General features: G+C 44.3%; 1 protein-coding gene across 9 annotated transcripts in view; it reads left to right on the top strand.

The window, feature by feature from the left end:
• Nucleotides 1-13,964, top strand: part of TNKS (tankyrase) — a 191,367-nt gene that overhangs the window by 136,263 nt on the left and 41,140 nt on the right. For all 9 annotated transcript variants that reach the window (XR_011970790.1, XR_011970791.1, XM_072625530.1 and 6 more), the window contains 2 exons: nt 1,470-1,641; nt 5,646-5,725. Coding sequence is in view for 7 of the 9 variants with exons in the window: in XM_072625530.1 (XP_072481631.1) it covers nt 1,470-1,641; nt 5,646-5,725 (252 nt within the window). In the remaining 2 variants the exon portion in view is untranslated. The remainder of the gene's footprint in view (nt 1-1,469; nt 1,642-5,645; nt 5,726-13,964) is intronic.

Below are 13,964 nucleotides of genomic sequence, written 5' to 3'. Positions count from 1 at the left end.
TACTGAGTGGGCACAATTAGCATATACAGTTTCATTGGGGATTTTGCCTTACCTGCATTCTCAATCAAATGGGCATCTTTTTCCTGCCCTCTAGCATTAATGACAGACTTACTAGGCACTTAACCTGTGCCAGACACCCTGCCTGGTAGTGGACCTTGGAGAGAAGATCTCAAACAAACTGAACCAGATGATCTTGGCAGTCTGATCTAATCAGAGGCTGCACACACCTCAATAGCATGTTGGGTGTTAGCCTCCCCCTTGAGCTTGTAAGCCCTGTGAGAGCAGGGACTCTCTTGTCTTTCTGGCTGATATCCCCAGTGCTTACACGGTGCCTGGTAAATACTGGGCACTTACTAAGTGTTTACTGAAATGCATTGACGTGTCAATTTCCACACTGGATGGGAAAGGCTTTAAAAACTAAATGGAAGAGTTTTGCTTGATCCTGGAGGCAATGGGCCATGCTAGGAGTTACTTGAGTTATGGAAACAGTGACAGAATAGAGTCCCATTGAAGGAAGGGCCCAGGAATGGGCCCATCCTGTTTGTCCCCACAGTCTGCATACAGACATCATAGAGGCCAGCTACTCGGGTTGGATGCGAGGAAAGGCTTTCTGACCATTAGAGCTGCCGGCCAGCCTTCACCCAGAACTCCAGTGATGACTTCTCGGGCAGCTCCAAATCCAGCTTCTAGAATTGATGCAGCAAGAGCTGCTGTGCTTGTGGGCTAGTAGAGCTTGACTAATCCACCTTCTCTACCCTTTGGAAAGTTTTCTCATCTCTGAGTCAGCAGTGCCAACTGAAGGGGAAGCATCACCTTCTCTTGGCACTCTCTGTCTCTGAAGGTGGCAGGAGGACCCAAGCCTGGGCTTTAGAATGAGTCTTTTTAAGAATGGTAGTGGGGAAAAGGCACATAAGGCTGGGGGCACTGGGGCAGGAGTGAACTGTATGTGGGCTGCTGTGATGAGCCGCCATGTCCTCTAGGACTAAATCTGGAGGGCTGAGATGGCATGTAGGGACACACGCTCTCATCTGCACCTGTTCTTTACAGAGTAAGTCATCATGGGAATGGCTCGGAGGCCAAACACCGTCTTAAAACCAGTTAAGCAGTTCCCTCCTGGACTGTTCTTCAGCAGATCAGTCATGAAGTAGTTCATGAACAATTAGTCATTTTCAGTTCACTTGGTTGTACTTTCATTTTTTTTTCCAAATGCTTTTGGAAAGCATTATGATTGTTCATTATGGCTCTCTCATAATGAACAATAATCCTAGAAATCTCTAGTGTTTCCAGGTGGTTAAAGATTAATTGATCCCATTTTCTTTGGTCTGGACACTAGAACTGTAGTTGTTTGTGAAATTATTTCTGTGGTGATTGTCAAAGAGCCTTTGTTATTTCTTTTTAATAAAAGGCTCTTTGAAAAGAAAATATAAAGGAGAGAACATAAGAGATGCTTTATTTTTATGCTTTTCCAGATGAATGCCCTGGACACACTTGGTCAGACAGCTTTGCACAGAGCGGCCTTGGCAGGCCACTTGCAGACTTGCCGCCTCCTGCTGAGTTATGGCTCTGATCCGTCCATCATCTCCCTACAAGGTTTCACAGCTGCCCAGATGGGTAATGAAGCTGTGCAGCAGATTCTAAGTGGTGAGTCCCAGGAGACATCTTTCACTCTCGCACTCTCACTTGGGCTACCAATGTCCACCACCCTAATGCACTTGAATGGTAATGGGTGCCGTGCTTGGCTCCCACTTTCATTCGGTTTGCATTTCTCTTTATTGACATCTTTAATACCAGGGAAGCAAACAGTGTGATAAATCTTATTGTCAGCAAGCCAAAGGATAAAGAACACCTTCATTTTAAAAAAAGAGTTAACATGGGAATGTTCTGTAATGAGATGCAAAGTATATGTTTGAAACTATAAGTTAATAATTGAGTGGAGAAACAATAGAAGTATTCCCATTAAAACCAGGTACAGAAAGACTTAGCAGAAAGATTTTATGAGAGGGGCAGGAGACTCATCACCAGATTTTTAATTAAAAAATTAATTTTTTACACCAGCACAACTGTCAAAGACTCTGTGCAGAATTCTAGAGAAATTGTTGTTTGCATCTGTAGAGGTCTTTCTAACCTCAAGGCCAGCCCTGGAGCTGCCATGTGGCGCCATGTTAAAGTACTGAAGGAATCTGTAGGGATCATTGTCACTCTCAGAAACCCCTGGGCCTTCCAACATGCCTATGCTGTGCATCTGTTTTGGTAGGTACACGCACACGTGCTGTGTAGTCTATGATATTGATGTGCATTTCCCTCTCGATATGAACATTAAAACAGACGGTGGGGAACGTGTGCCTTAGTGAGCTCTTCCCTCCCTTGCTCCAAGCAAGGTCATCCTTGCAACCTTAGAGATAGGAAGCTCTCAGTCTATGTCTCTTTTTCCCAGGTGTAGCTAAAAACAGATTTGTTTGTTCCAGAATCCTTCAGACTTTGTCCTTGACCCATTACCTCATGCCTTTCATTACAATTGATCAGTAACATATTACAAATTCATCATCTCAATCCAGTGAATCAGGACTTGGGATGTATTTCAGAAACATTGGTAGTTCTACATAGAGTTCTCTGATCTCTAAAACAAATACCCTTGGCCATCAGTTGAATGTATCTCCATATAAAAAGTTTCCCACGAACTTCAGAAGTCAGAGCCACATGACCTGAGTAATCCTCATGTAGCACCATTAGAAAATGCCAGAATTTTAAGGTATGTTTATGTAAGCACATGCACACAATATGCATCCCATATGGAGGAGTTACACTGTGCATTGGTGAAAGGAACACCCATTGCCATGAATTCTTGGATCCTTGAAGTATTGAAATATCCCTTTGTGTGTGGTTCTCTACTCTGACAAGTATGGTACTTGGGACAGGACACCTTGAAACTTACACTAAGTACATTCTAAGCATTCTTAATTTGTAGTTGCAGCGAGAGCCAGTGTTTCAAGTGAGACAAATGGCGCAAACGGGCCGTTCAGACATAGTCAGCTCATACTGACATTGTGCGCAGCGCGAGTGGGAGGGAATCATTGTAATGTCCCTGCAGAAGGAAATCCTTTGGTTGCTCCCTCCCTTATTGATTCTCTGTCTCCCTCCCTTCTCTCCCCTTAGAAAAGGAAGTCATTCACTGTGAACCCTCCAGTTCATCTTCAGATTCTGTGACGTTATCCCCCCATTCGTTATTCCTTTGCTCCAGGCACTGATGAAGAGAGCTCTTGTCACCAGTCCCACTGAACCTCTGTTCCATTTTGCTGACTCCTTCTCTGCTCTCTAAAACCACCACCTGGGAGCCCTTCCCTTGGTCCTGCCGTCCTGCTTAGCTGCTGTTTTGCATCTCACCTCCCTTTCTTCACAGCCAAAGTCTTAGAAAAAGCTGTCTTCGGTCTCCTCTCCTTCTCTCACTTGTTACCCACACACCTGCAGAGTCATTGGGGGTCTCTGTATTGGTTTTCAGTCTGTGTACTTCTCCATCTCCCCAGAATTCACCACTGTTGATTCCCACCCCCACCCCTTCCTTTGGAGGCTCATTTCCTTTCATGCTGTCTTTTTCTGGTCCGACCCTTCCTGATCCAGCTCCTGCTGGCTCTTCATCATATCATGCCTCTAGTTGTGTGTGCCCCCAGCACTTTGTCCTCGGTTCTCTCCTCTCTGGATGATTTAATCAGTTCCCATGGGTCTGATTACTTTTACGAATAGCACTCCCCATCATTTCTGTGTCTAGCCCCCATCTTCCATCACCAGCCTCTTATTAATCTGTGCCCCATAGACACTTTTTAGCTCTGCTTAGAAGCACCACAGAGCTCATCGTTCCCTCCTTAAACCATCCCTTTTTCCGCCTGAGACACCACCAGTACTATTATTATATCATTCCCCTAATCAAAATGCTAATGGGATTTTTCTGAAGCTCTGGTCTGACTGTGTCACAAACTTGCTCACTAACCTTCTGTGACTCCCTACTACTTTTAGGATTAGTCACTTAGTATATATGTGTGCTACTGACCTGCACTCTGATGACCGAGATTACAACTCCATAAATAGCTATGAACACTATGCAAATGCTCAAGCCACAATGTAGCCTTGACCCCGCAACTAGGGGGTACTAGAGGAGTCTTCCTAGAGAGGAAGCAGGACAGGCTTCCAGAGCTGCAGCCTCAATGAGAACACACTTGACCAGACAGCGGATTGTAACAGTGTCTTTGATTGATGATGATAGGTAGACCCTGAGTGCCAGCCACTGCCAAGAACCTTCTAGTGGACTGCCAGGCCACTGCCAACCTTTCTCTTCCCACATTCTCTGGCCTGCTCTGTTCTCCCCTCTCAGCATGTCTTCTAAGCTCCATAGGGGCTGTTCTCTCAGAGGCCCTTCCCAGTCCCCAGGCTTCGAGAGTTTCCTCATCAAAATAAGTTGGTGTTTGTTTAGTGTGTACTGATGGGTGGACATGTGGATGGTGGGGTCCTTGAACTGTGAAGCCCTGGTGCCTTGCATATATAGTGCAGGTCACCAAGGCATGGTTGTTGATTGGCTGTGGAGGACTAGAGACCAGAGCATTGGGCCGTTCATCCTTCCAGGCTTCATTGCAACTTTATGTGTCATTCAGGGTCCACACCTCTGCGTAGATAGAGGCTCTAGATGCATAGCCCTCTTTAGCTTCTGGAGCCCCAGACCTGCCTCTCCAGCTGCCAGTTTAGCTGGCATCTCTACCCAGCATATCCCAAACAGACCTGGATATCTCTCCTCCTAAAGCCACACCTTCTCCTAACTTGCCTGTTCCTGTTGAGTGCAGCTCCATTACCTAGACACAGCCAGACTTGACCTTTAAGAATTCACAGTTCTTCAGGCTCTCCAGCTCTGTCAGTGTCTCTCCTCCCTTCCTCCCAACTGAGGAGGCTCCTGGCTTTGTCAATCCCACCTCCTTCTTGGCTGCCCCGTTTTCTCTGCGCTTCCAAACACAGGCCCTCACCACTCTGATCTGAACTGTTAGCAGCTGTGTTCTGTTGCTTTGGATTTCACCTCAAATGCCAGCCCCTTCAAACTCTCTTGTCATCTAAATTCCCTCATATCATAATACCATCCTCCTGCCTCCAATCATTGCTGATTAATTTTTAAAAATATATTCTGTATTTACCTATCTGTGAACAGGTATCTTTCCTCCAGTACTACATGAGCCTCCTGGAGGCAGGAACTATCTCACTTCTACATTTCCTTCTCTGGCACCAGATGACACCACCCTATCTCTGGCTCTTGTTAGCAGTGATTCCTCTGTTTTACCATTGAATAATTTAAAAACAATTGCTGAGTGAGAAGTCACACAATAAGTTACTAGGAAATGTGAAAGACATCTCCAACGCTGAGTGGCAGGTCAGTCAGAACTTGTGTCAAAATGTTCTCATCCAAACAATGTATAACACATATATCCTTGAACTGTCACAAGGCCACATCCAGGAGAGCTGAGAGCAGGGGCGAGATCTTAGAGAAAGGAATGGTATCTGTGGTCTGCTATAAAAGTAGGACCTGGTGGGAAAACAAGGCCGTGCTCAGGCCTGGGCTGACTCTCTCAAGGTCAGTTTCCCTTATGTCTATCTTGTCCTAATTTGTTTTACAGAAAGTACACCTGTGCGTACCTCAGATGTCGACTACCGGCTCTTGGAGGCATCCAAAGCAGGAGACTTGGAAACTGTGAAGGTAAGGCTGGGAAGGCCCTGGTAACTCACTCCTGTAGCATACCACAGAGCGTTCTGCAGACCATGGTTCAACGCCATGACCTTCCAGCCCCCCGTGTCATTCTCTCCCCTCCTTTCTCAAAAAGTTCAGTACTGGGCTTGCAGCCATCATCTTCGCTCTTATCCCTGCTCTTAACGCAGGGGACTTCAACTTTAAACACCAGATCCCATGGCCACCTCTGGCACCCATGAAGTGGCAGGAAGGAGGAGTCCCCCACAGCCATCATATTGTCTGTCTTTCTTCTCCCACTGGGACCTAGAGCTCCTCCACACTCTCCCAGGCTTTCACAACCCTGCTCTGATGACTTTACTTTTTAGCCAGCTGCACGTTCCATCATTCTCTGCTCTCAAATCCTTCACCCTGCTGTTACTCCTTTCTTGGCAAACACCAGTCCTAGAAGGAGTTTGCTGATTGGATTCACAACAAATGGGTTGTCTAAGAGACCATCAAGAACAGAAGCATGAGACACGTGGCCTACAACACTCCCAAGTGTGGCTTGAGCTGGATTAAAATGTAATTGGGAAAGATTTTACAAAATTAATAAAGATGCAGTAAAACATAGCGAATTGTACACCTAAGTCAATACGTGACCTCTAGGGATCCTTAGGTACGGATTGCTTCTCTTCCAGTTTGATACCAGTGATCTAGAGCTCCTCTCTTGGTTTTCTGTCACATCCTTCAGCTCCTGTTTCAAACCTTGTACCCTCTCCCTAAGCCTCCCACGCTGCCGCTTTTCTGCCCTCTCTGCAGAAGTCCTCATGCCCACTTCACTGGGAAGGTAGAAAAGGTCACAGTCAACTCCATCCTCTTCTTTTCCCTGGAGCCCCTTGTCTGTCTTGTTTGTGCTGGCCTGGGATGAAGAACCCTTTCTCCTGGTGAGGGCCAACACTTCTCCTTTTGCTCTTTTTTTAAGTCCAAATTTATTATTTATTTTTAGTATGCTTTTCTTTTTACATTTTGAGTCACCCTTGGCAAGCAAAATGATATTAATGATACATGTGAAATTATGTAAGACATGCTTCCATATTAACCATATCACCAAAACAAAAGGGTGGGAGGGAACAAAATAAGATTGAGAAAATGTTGCTTCAGTTTGCACTCAGAGTTTTTCAGTTCTCTCTCTGGAGGTGGAGAGCATTTTTTCATAATTAGGCCTTTGAAATTGGCTTAGATCATTGTATTAATCAGACTTGCCAAGTCTTTCACAACTGATCATTATTGCAATGTTACTGTTACTGTGGACCATGATCCCCTGGTTCTTCTCACCTCACTTTGCATCAGTTCATAATAGATCTTACCATGTTTTTTTCTGAAACCACCCCCTCATCATTTTTTACTTGTTTTTTTTACTCATTTCAGTTGTGTCCGATCCTTTGTGACTCTATTTGGGGTTTTCTTGGCAAAGATACTGGAATGGTTTTTCCTTTCCTTCTCCAGCTCATTTTACAGATGAGGTAACTGAGGCAAACAGGGTGAAGTGACTTGCCCAGAATCACCCATCTGTGGCTGGATTTGCACTCAGATCCTCCTCATTCCATGGCCAGCACTCTATTTACTTTGCCACCTGTCTGCCTCAAACACTATATTAGCATACCTATTTTTCCTCATCCACTCCAGCATTTATTATTTCTAATAGATGTGAGATGGTACCTCAGAGTTGTTCTAATTTGCATTTCTCTAATGAGCAGTTATTTGGAACATTTTTTCATGTGATTGTAGATGGGTTTGATTTCTTTTGAAAACTGCCTGTTGGTATCCTTTGACTCATTTTGGGGAATGGGCTTTTTTAAAAATTTGACTCAGTTCCTTAGGTATTTGAGAAGTGAGGGCTTTATCAGAGAAACCTGCTGTAAAAAATTTGATACTGCTTTTTTATCTGTAGTGTCTTTTGAGCAAAGTGTAGTTTTCCTGATTATCTGGTTTTTTTAAACTTCTTCTTTGTCTGAGATCATGATTGCTACCCCTATGTTTTTAATTCTTCTGAAGCATGATAGATTCTGTTCCAGCCCTTTATTTTAGCTGTGTGTGTTTCTTTCTGTTTGAAGCATGTTTCTTGTAAACAACATATTATTGGGTTCTGATTTCTAATCATTTTTCCTATCCCCTTCCATTTTGTGGGTGAGTTCATCCCATTTACATTCATAGTTAGGATTACTGTGGTTTTCCTTCCATCCTAATTTTTTCTGTTTATCCTTTTCTCTTTCTTTTTGTCCTTTTTCTCTAAAGTCTGTTTTGCTTCTGACCATTGCCTCCCTTAATCTACCTTCTTCCCTTCCCCCCCCCCCCCAGCCCATATCTCTTATCCCCTTCCCCTTCCATTTCCTTATTGGTTTAGATAAATTTCTACATTCAGTTGAGTGTGTGTGTGTGTGTGTGTGTGTGTAAACACACACACACACACACACACACACATATACATATATAGTCTTCCCTGTGAACCAGTTCCAACGAGAATGAGTTTAAGCCTTGTCTGCCACCCCTATCACATACCTCTCCACTGTAAAAGCTCTTCCTTGACACACCTCTTTTATATGAGAAAAATTTCCCCTTCTCCCAGTGCATCCCTCCTCCATACCCCTTCATTTTCTTTTTTGAGATTATCCCAACGCTCATGCTCTGTCTAACTTCCTAACTGCCCTGAAGTTCTTAGGACTCACATGTGTCATCTTCCCATGTAGGAATTTAAACAGTTTAATTATATTGAGTCCCTTTTGATTGCTCTTTCATGTTTACCTTTTTATGCTTCTCATGAGTCTTGTCTTTGAAAGTCAGATTTTCTATTCAGCTCTGGTCTTTTCATCAGAAATGCTGGGAAGTCTTCTCTTTCATTTAATGTCAGTTTTGTCCCTTGAAGGATTATATTCAGTTTTGCTGTATAGGTCATTCTTGATTATAAGCCTAGCTCCTTTACCATATTGTATTCTAAACCCTCCACTCTTTCAGTGTGGGAGTTGCCAAATCTCATGTGAAATATGTGGATGTCTGTTGTGGCTACGCAGTATTTGAATTGTTTCTGTCTCGTCCCTGACGATATTTTCTCTTTGACCTGTGATGTGTGACGGTCCTTCTGCCCCTCCAAAATGAACAATTCCCATCCTTTGGTATCTTTGCTTATCACAAAAAGTGCTCCTATAAAAATGCTGGTGTCTGTGGGGAGCATTGTTCTTATTAATGGAATCTTTGGGTCAGAGGTTATGAAATACCTTGGCCTTTTTATTTGCATAATTCCCAATTGCTTTCCAGAATGGTTGTACCAGTTCATAGCTCCATCACCAAGGTGTCAGCACGCCTCTCTCCCTGACCCCTCCAGCCTTGAATGTTGACAGTTTGTCCACTTGGTTTTTAACGTTATGATTTTTGCTTCTGTTCTCTTCCAGACTCTTTGAGTTCTGTGTGCCTGTATTGCCAGTCAGTCATTGTCTGAAGTTTGGCTCCATTTCTGGGAGTCTCCATTTGGGTGTCTCTTATAGGAAGTGATCTGTGGATTCTCAATTATGATTTTACCTTCTGAATCTGAAATATTGGAGCAGTTTTTCTTTATAATTTTCTTGAAATATGATGCCTAGGCTCCTTTTTTGATGATGGCTTTCAGGTAGTTCAATAATTTAAATTATCGACCTGAAACTATTTTTTAGAGAGATATTTCAAATTTTCTTCTTTTTGTTTCATTCTTTTGATTTTGTTTTATTGTTTCTTGATGTTGCATGCAGTTATTAACTTACCAGTTCTAATTTTTAAGGATTATTTTCTTACAGGAATGTTTGTATCTCCTTTTCCATTTGGCCAGTTCTGCTTTTTAAGGACTTCTACTCTTCAGTGAATTTTTGTGCTTTTACAATTGGCCAGTTCTGTTTTTTAATGTGTAATTTTCTTCAATTTGGGCTGGGCTGGGGTGGGATGGTTTACCAAGCTCTTAATTCTCTTTTCATGGTTTTCTTGTGTCACTTTCATTCCTTTTACCAGTCTTTCCTCCACCACTCTCATCTCTTCTTTAACTATCCCAGGAATTCATGTTGGGCTTCTCAACTCTTAAGCATTTCTCTTGACGGCTGTGATTGTAGCTTTTTCACATCATTGTCTTCTAAGTTTGTGTATTGTCTTCTCTGCCAGCATGGTAGCTTTTTGTGGTCAAGTTCTTCTTTTGTTGTTTCCTCGTTTTTCCTGCCTACTTCTTAGCTTTGAACTTTATGTTAAAGTTGGACTCACTTAAGCTTGGGGAGGCACTGTCCCAAGCTTCAGAATTTTTCCCTCTTGCGTTTTCAGAGATGGTCCTGTGGAGGTTTTCAGTGCTTCCAAGGTGATATGATCCTGGGAGGGGGTGTGGTTACTGCTTTCCTGGTCTGTACTCTGGTTTTTACCTACAAAGGGATACTGGTCCCCTGCAGCTCTAAGCCCTAGCACTCCTCCAGGGCCCCAGCTCTCCTGCATTGCTCTTGTCCTTGGTTGGGGGTGGCTGACCCCTAGTTCCTCTCCACCCTGGGACTGTGACCCAAAAATTCATGAGGATGGTAGAGTTGCCAGTCAGTGCCAGCTGCATCCTTAGCCAGCAGATGGTTTTCTGTACTTTTTCCAACCAGTTGTCTGATCCCCTTACCATTTCTGGGCTGAGTCTGCTGAAACTGCTCCAGGTCAGCGCTCACCCCAGTGTCACCACATTCTTGTGCCAACCTCCTAAGTTGTCTTAGGATGGAAAAATGTGTCAGTAACCTTTTGTAGATTTCTACCATTCTACAATTTGAATTGAGGCGTTCTTTTAAAGTTGTTTGCAGGGGAATGTTGTAAGAGTTCAGCTGGGTTGCTTTCCTGTACTCTCCCATCGTGGCTCCCTCTTTCTGTACTCTTGAACCCTTTCGCTCCTGTCTCTTCAGGAGTATTGCCTCCACTGTCATCCACTCCCTTCCTCTCAGCATCAGTCCCTCCTTGTCTGCTTTCTGCAGCTTGCAGAATGCCCAGTTCACCTCCATTCGTAAAACCCCTCACTAGACCCTGCCATCTCCTCAAGCTTTTGTGCTGTGACTCCCTTTCTTTTCTTAGCCCAAGTTCTAGGAAAAGCTGTCTACACTCATCAGATCCTCTTCCTCAGATCTCATAGCCCTTTGCAGTCTGGATTTAGTCCTCATTACGCCACAGAAACTCTTCTCCGTAGTTCTGTGTGTTCTCTTAATTACTAAAATTAAAAAAAAAAATGAAATAATAGAACCCTGGGGAAAACAGGAGAAGTGAAAGCCCTGGTTCTCCCCAAAGTATTGCCTCTATCTTATGTCTGATTTTTTTTTCCTTCATTTTCACTTCATTTCTTCCCTGCTTCCAACCCTTCTCCCACTCATTGAGAAAAGAAATAAGATAATCAATGAATACGTTTGTCATTATGCAAAACTTTTCCATGTTAACCATGTTGCCGAAAAAGCAAGAAAAGGAAAAAATGCTTGAGTTCCTCGATTCTCTCTGGAGGTGGATAGCATTTTCCACCTTGAGTCCTTAGGAATTGTCTTGGATGACTGTAGTGATCCAGGGTAGTTAAGTCTTTTGTTGATCATAGTAACAGTGTACAGCGTTCTCCTGGTTCTGCTCACTTAACTTCACATCAGTTCGTAAAAGTCTTCCCAGGTTTTTCTGAAACCATCCCCTTCTTGGTTTCTAATAGTTTCTAGCACAGTCCTCTACAATACAGTAGTGGACTAGCTCGACAGTATTCTGTCACAGTCATATGCTGACCTTGTCTGGTCATTCTGCAGCTGGCTGACTGCCCTTCAATTTTCAGTTCTTGGCCACCACAGAAAGAGCTGCCATAAATATTTTTGTACAAATAGGTTCTTTTCCCTTTCCTTTGATCTCTTGGGACACAGACCTGGTTGTAGTATTGCTGGGTAAAAGAATATACACTCCCATGGCCTCTGCCCTTGTCGAGGCCCTCAGCATCTGTCACCTAAACTATCACAACAGCCTGATTCTGGCTGATCTCCTCCTCACAGCTGTCAGAGTGACCTTCCTAAAGGTCACCCTCCTGCTCAGAGAACTCCATTGGCTCCCTCTTGCTTCTGGAATCAAATTCAGACTGATGCCTTTGGCACTCTCTTCAGCCTGCTTACTTTTCCATACTTATGTATTAATCCACTTTAGATGCGTTCTTGGATCATGCCCAATGGACATTTTAGCTGTTGTTTGCATCACAGGTACTTCTGGTGTTGGCTAAAATCTGAAATGACTGAGGAAACAAAGGCTTGCACTTGTAAGCATGCTGATTGATTAAGCAGTGCATGCCAGTTGTGTAACAGAGCAGGACCAGACCTCCTCAGCCTGAATATCAGGGGAGACAGATTTGTATGCATTAATAGGTACCAGGAAGCAGACTATAAAGCAGCATATGAGATTAGGTAATCTGATATCTAATTGGAGGAAAAATTAGGGACTGTCCAAGTTGGGAGAGGGAGCGGCCGCAAGTGCAGTTCCCTGGAATCAGACAAGGAGATGGGCCAATCCCTCCAAATATTCAGTCAGAGGAACGTGGAAACAGTAGCCAACTGACCACATAATGACACATGGGCTGCTGGAGATGTGAGAAAACTGGCATCCATTTTCGAATTTGATTGAGTTTCTGGTCCCTTGTTAAGGGTTTCTCAGCAGCAGGGAGAGAGGGCCCAGCTTCCCAGCCACACAGGGCTAGGTTCAAACAGTGCGGTAAAGTTCTCTCACAAGACTGAAGTTGGACTAGACCTGTAATTGAACAGAAAGGGCATCCCAAGATGGCGTCTGTGTGGGCCCCTCCATTCCCTCCCTTTGATTCCTGGTGGAGGGGCTTCCCCCCGTGATGATGAAGTCTGAAATGACTCCAGAGATGTATGTATTATTCCTGTTTGGCTTGTAAGTCTGATGGCTTACGTTGTTTCCCCAGTTAATATTAATTAGCCACCACAGTCTCTGTACTTTATACTGCACGTCTCCCTTGTCTGTAGTAGACTCCTCCGCTTCTTTTTCTTGTGTGCTTAGTCTGCCCCAGGTCCTTCAGAGGCCAGTGCCCCTCCTCCGATTACCTCAAATGGTTAGCACTTAGTGCAGTGCCGGGCACACAGAAGGTGTGTCATAAATGCTTCTTTCCTTTTCCTTTGGACGTGTTTGAGGAGTTGAATTTCATTGTGCTCCTATTGCTTTTCTTCCTTCCTTTTTCCTCTCCCTTTCCCCATTCGTCTAAAGTATGCTCACCCCCCACCACGCCCCCCCACCCCCGCCCAAATCAGCAGCGGTTTATTGGCCTGCGCACTGTCTCTCCCTGGTTTGTGCTCCTGTGCCAGGTGGAGGGCAGCTGTTTGGACTGTGGGTTTGTGTTGGCACCTCTGTCTCCAGATGTATTCACAATTCCTCCCTCTATCCAGGGTGCCGTCTCTTGTAACAAAGAATAAGAAAGGAAAGTAGGGAAAGAGGAAAGGAGAGGGTAGGGAGGGAGATTCATTCCAACTACCCCTTGTTCTTTGTATCTGTTTAGATGACATTGGATCTGTTACTTTCCTGATTAGGCAAAGGGTGTTTTCCCCTACATTTCTGCAGGCCGCAGTTGTGCAGGCCTGAGTTAGCTGATAAGCCTCCTCATGCTTCTCCGAATGATTCATAATTAGAACTTCTCATGGCGCGTCCCCATTTGTGTGGTGCTGTTTGTGTCCCCATTTCGTGGCTGGTGCACATCTGCTTGGTTTCCCTTTCTCTGCAGCTACAGAAAGTGCTGCTCTCCACAGCTGGGAGCTGTTCCTTCTGTCGTTGACCTCTGACATAGCATCAGCAGTCAGGTCTTGGAGATAAAAGGCACACAGGGTGCATTTGCTCTCCAGAGGTGTTGGTGTCTGTCGCTGGCTCCTCTGCCAGCGCCCACTCAGCCTCCACAGCTGACGACTTATGCTTTGGAACCATCTCAGTTAGTTTGAAATGCTTCTTTTGAAGCCTAGTCTGCCATCTCTTTTTGACCACTTTATACGCCCACATGGGTTCTTTGGAGTTGCCTGTATTCTCTGGCTATCCCATATGCCTTCCATTGTGATTCTGTTGGTACTGACTTGGTTCTGGAGAACTTTATCGTTTGTGAGTGCCACCACCCCTTGCTTAAGAACCCCCCTGCTGCCCACTTTGGTGAAAGGTGCCTGCTCTTCAGGCTGTGGTCTCAGTTTTCTTTTTTTTTATGGTATATCTTAATATTCAGCTCTTGTATCCTTTT

Source organism: Notamacropus eugenii, chromosome 7 (genome assembly GCF_028372415.1).
Source record: "Notamacropus eugenii isolate mMacEug1 chromosome 7, mMacEug1.pri_v2, whole genome shotgun sequence".
Lineage (NCBI taxonomy): Eukaryota > Metazoa > Chordata > Mammalia > Diprotodontia > Macropodidae > Notamacropus > Notamacropus eugenii.
This window is presented reverse-complemented; position numbering and strand designations above follow the sequence as displayed.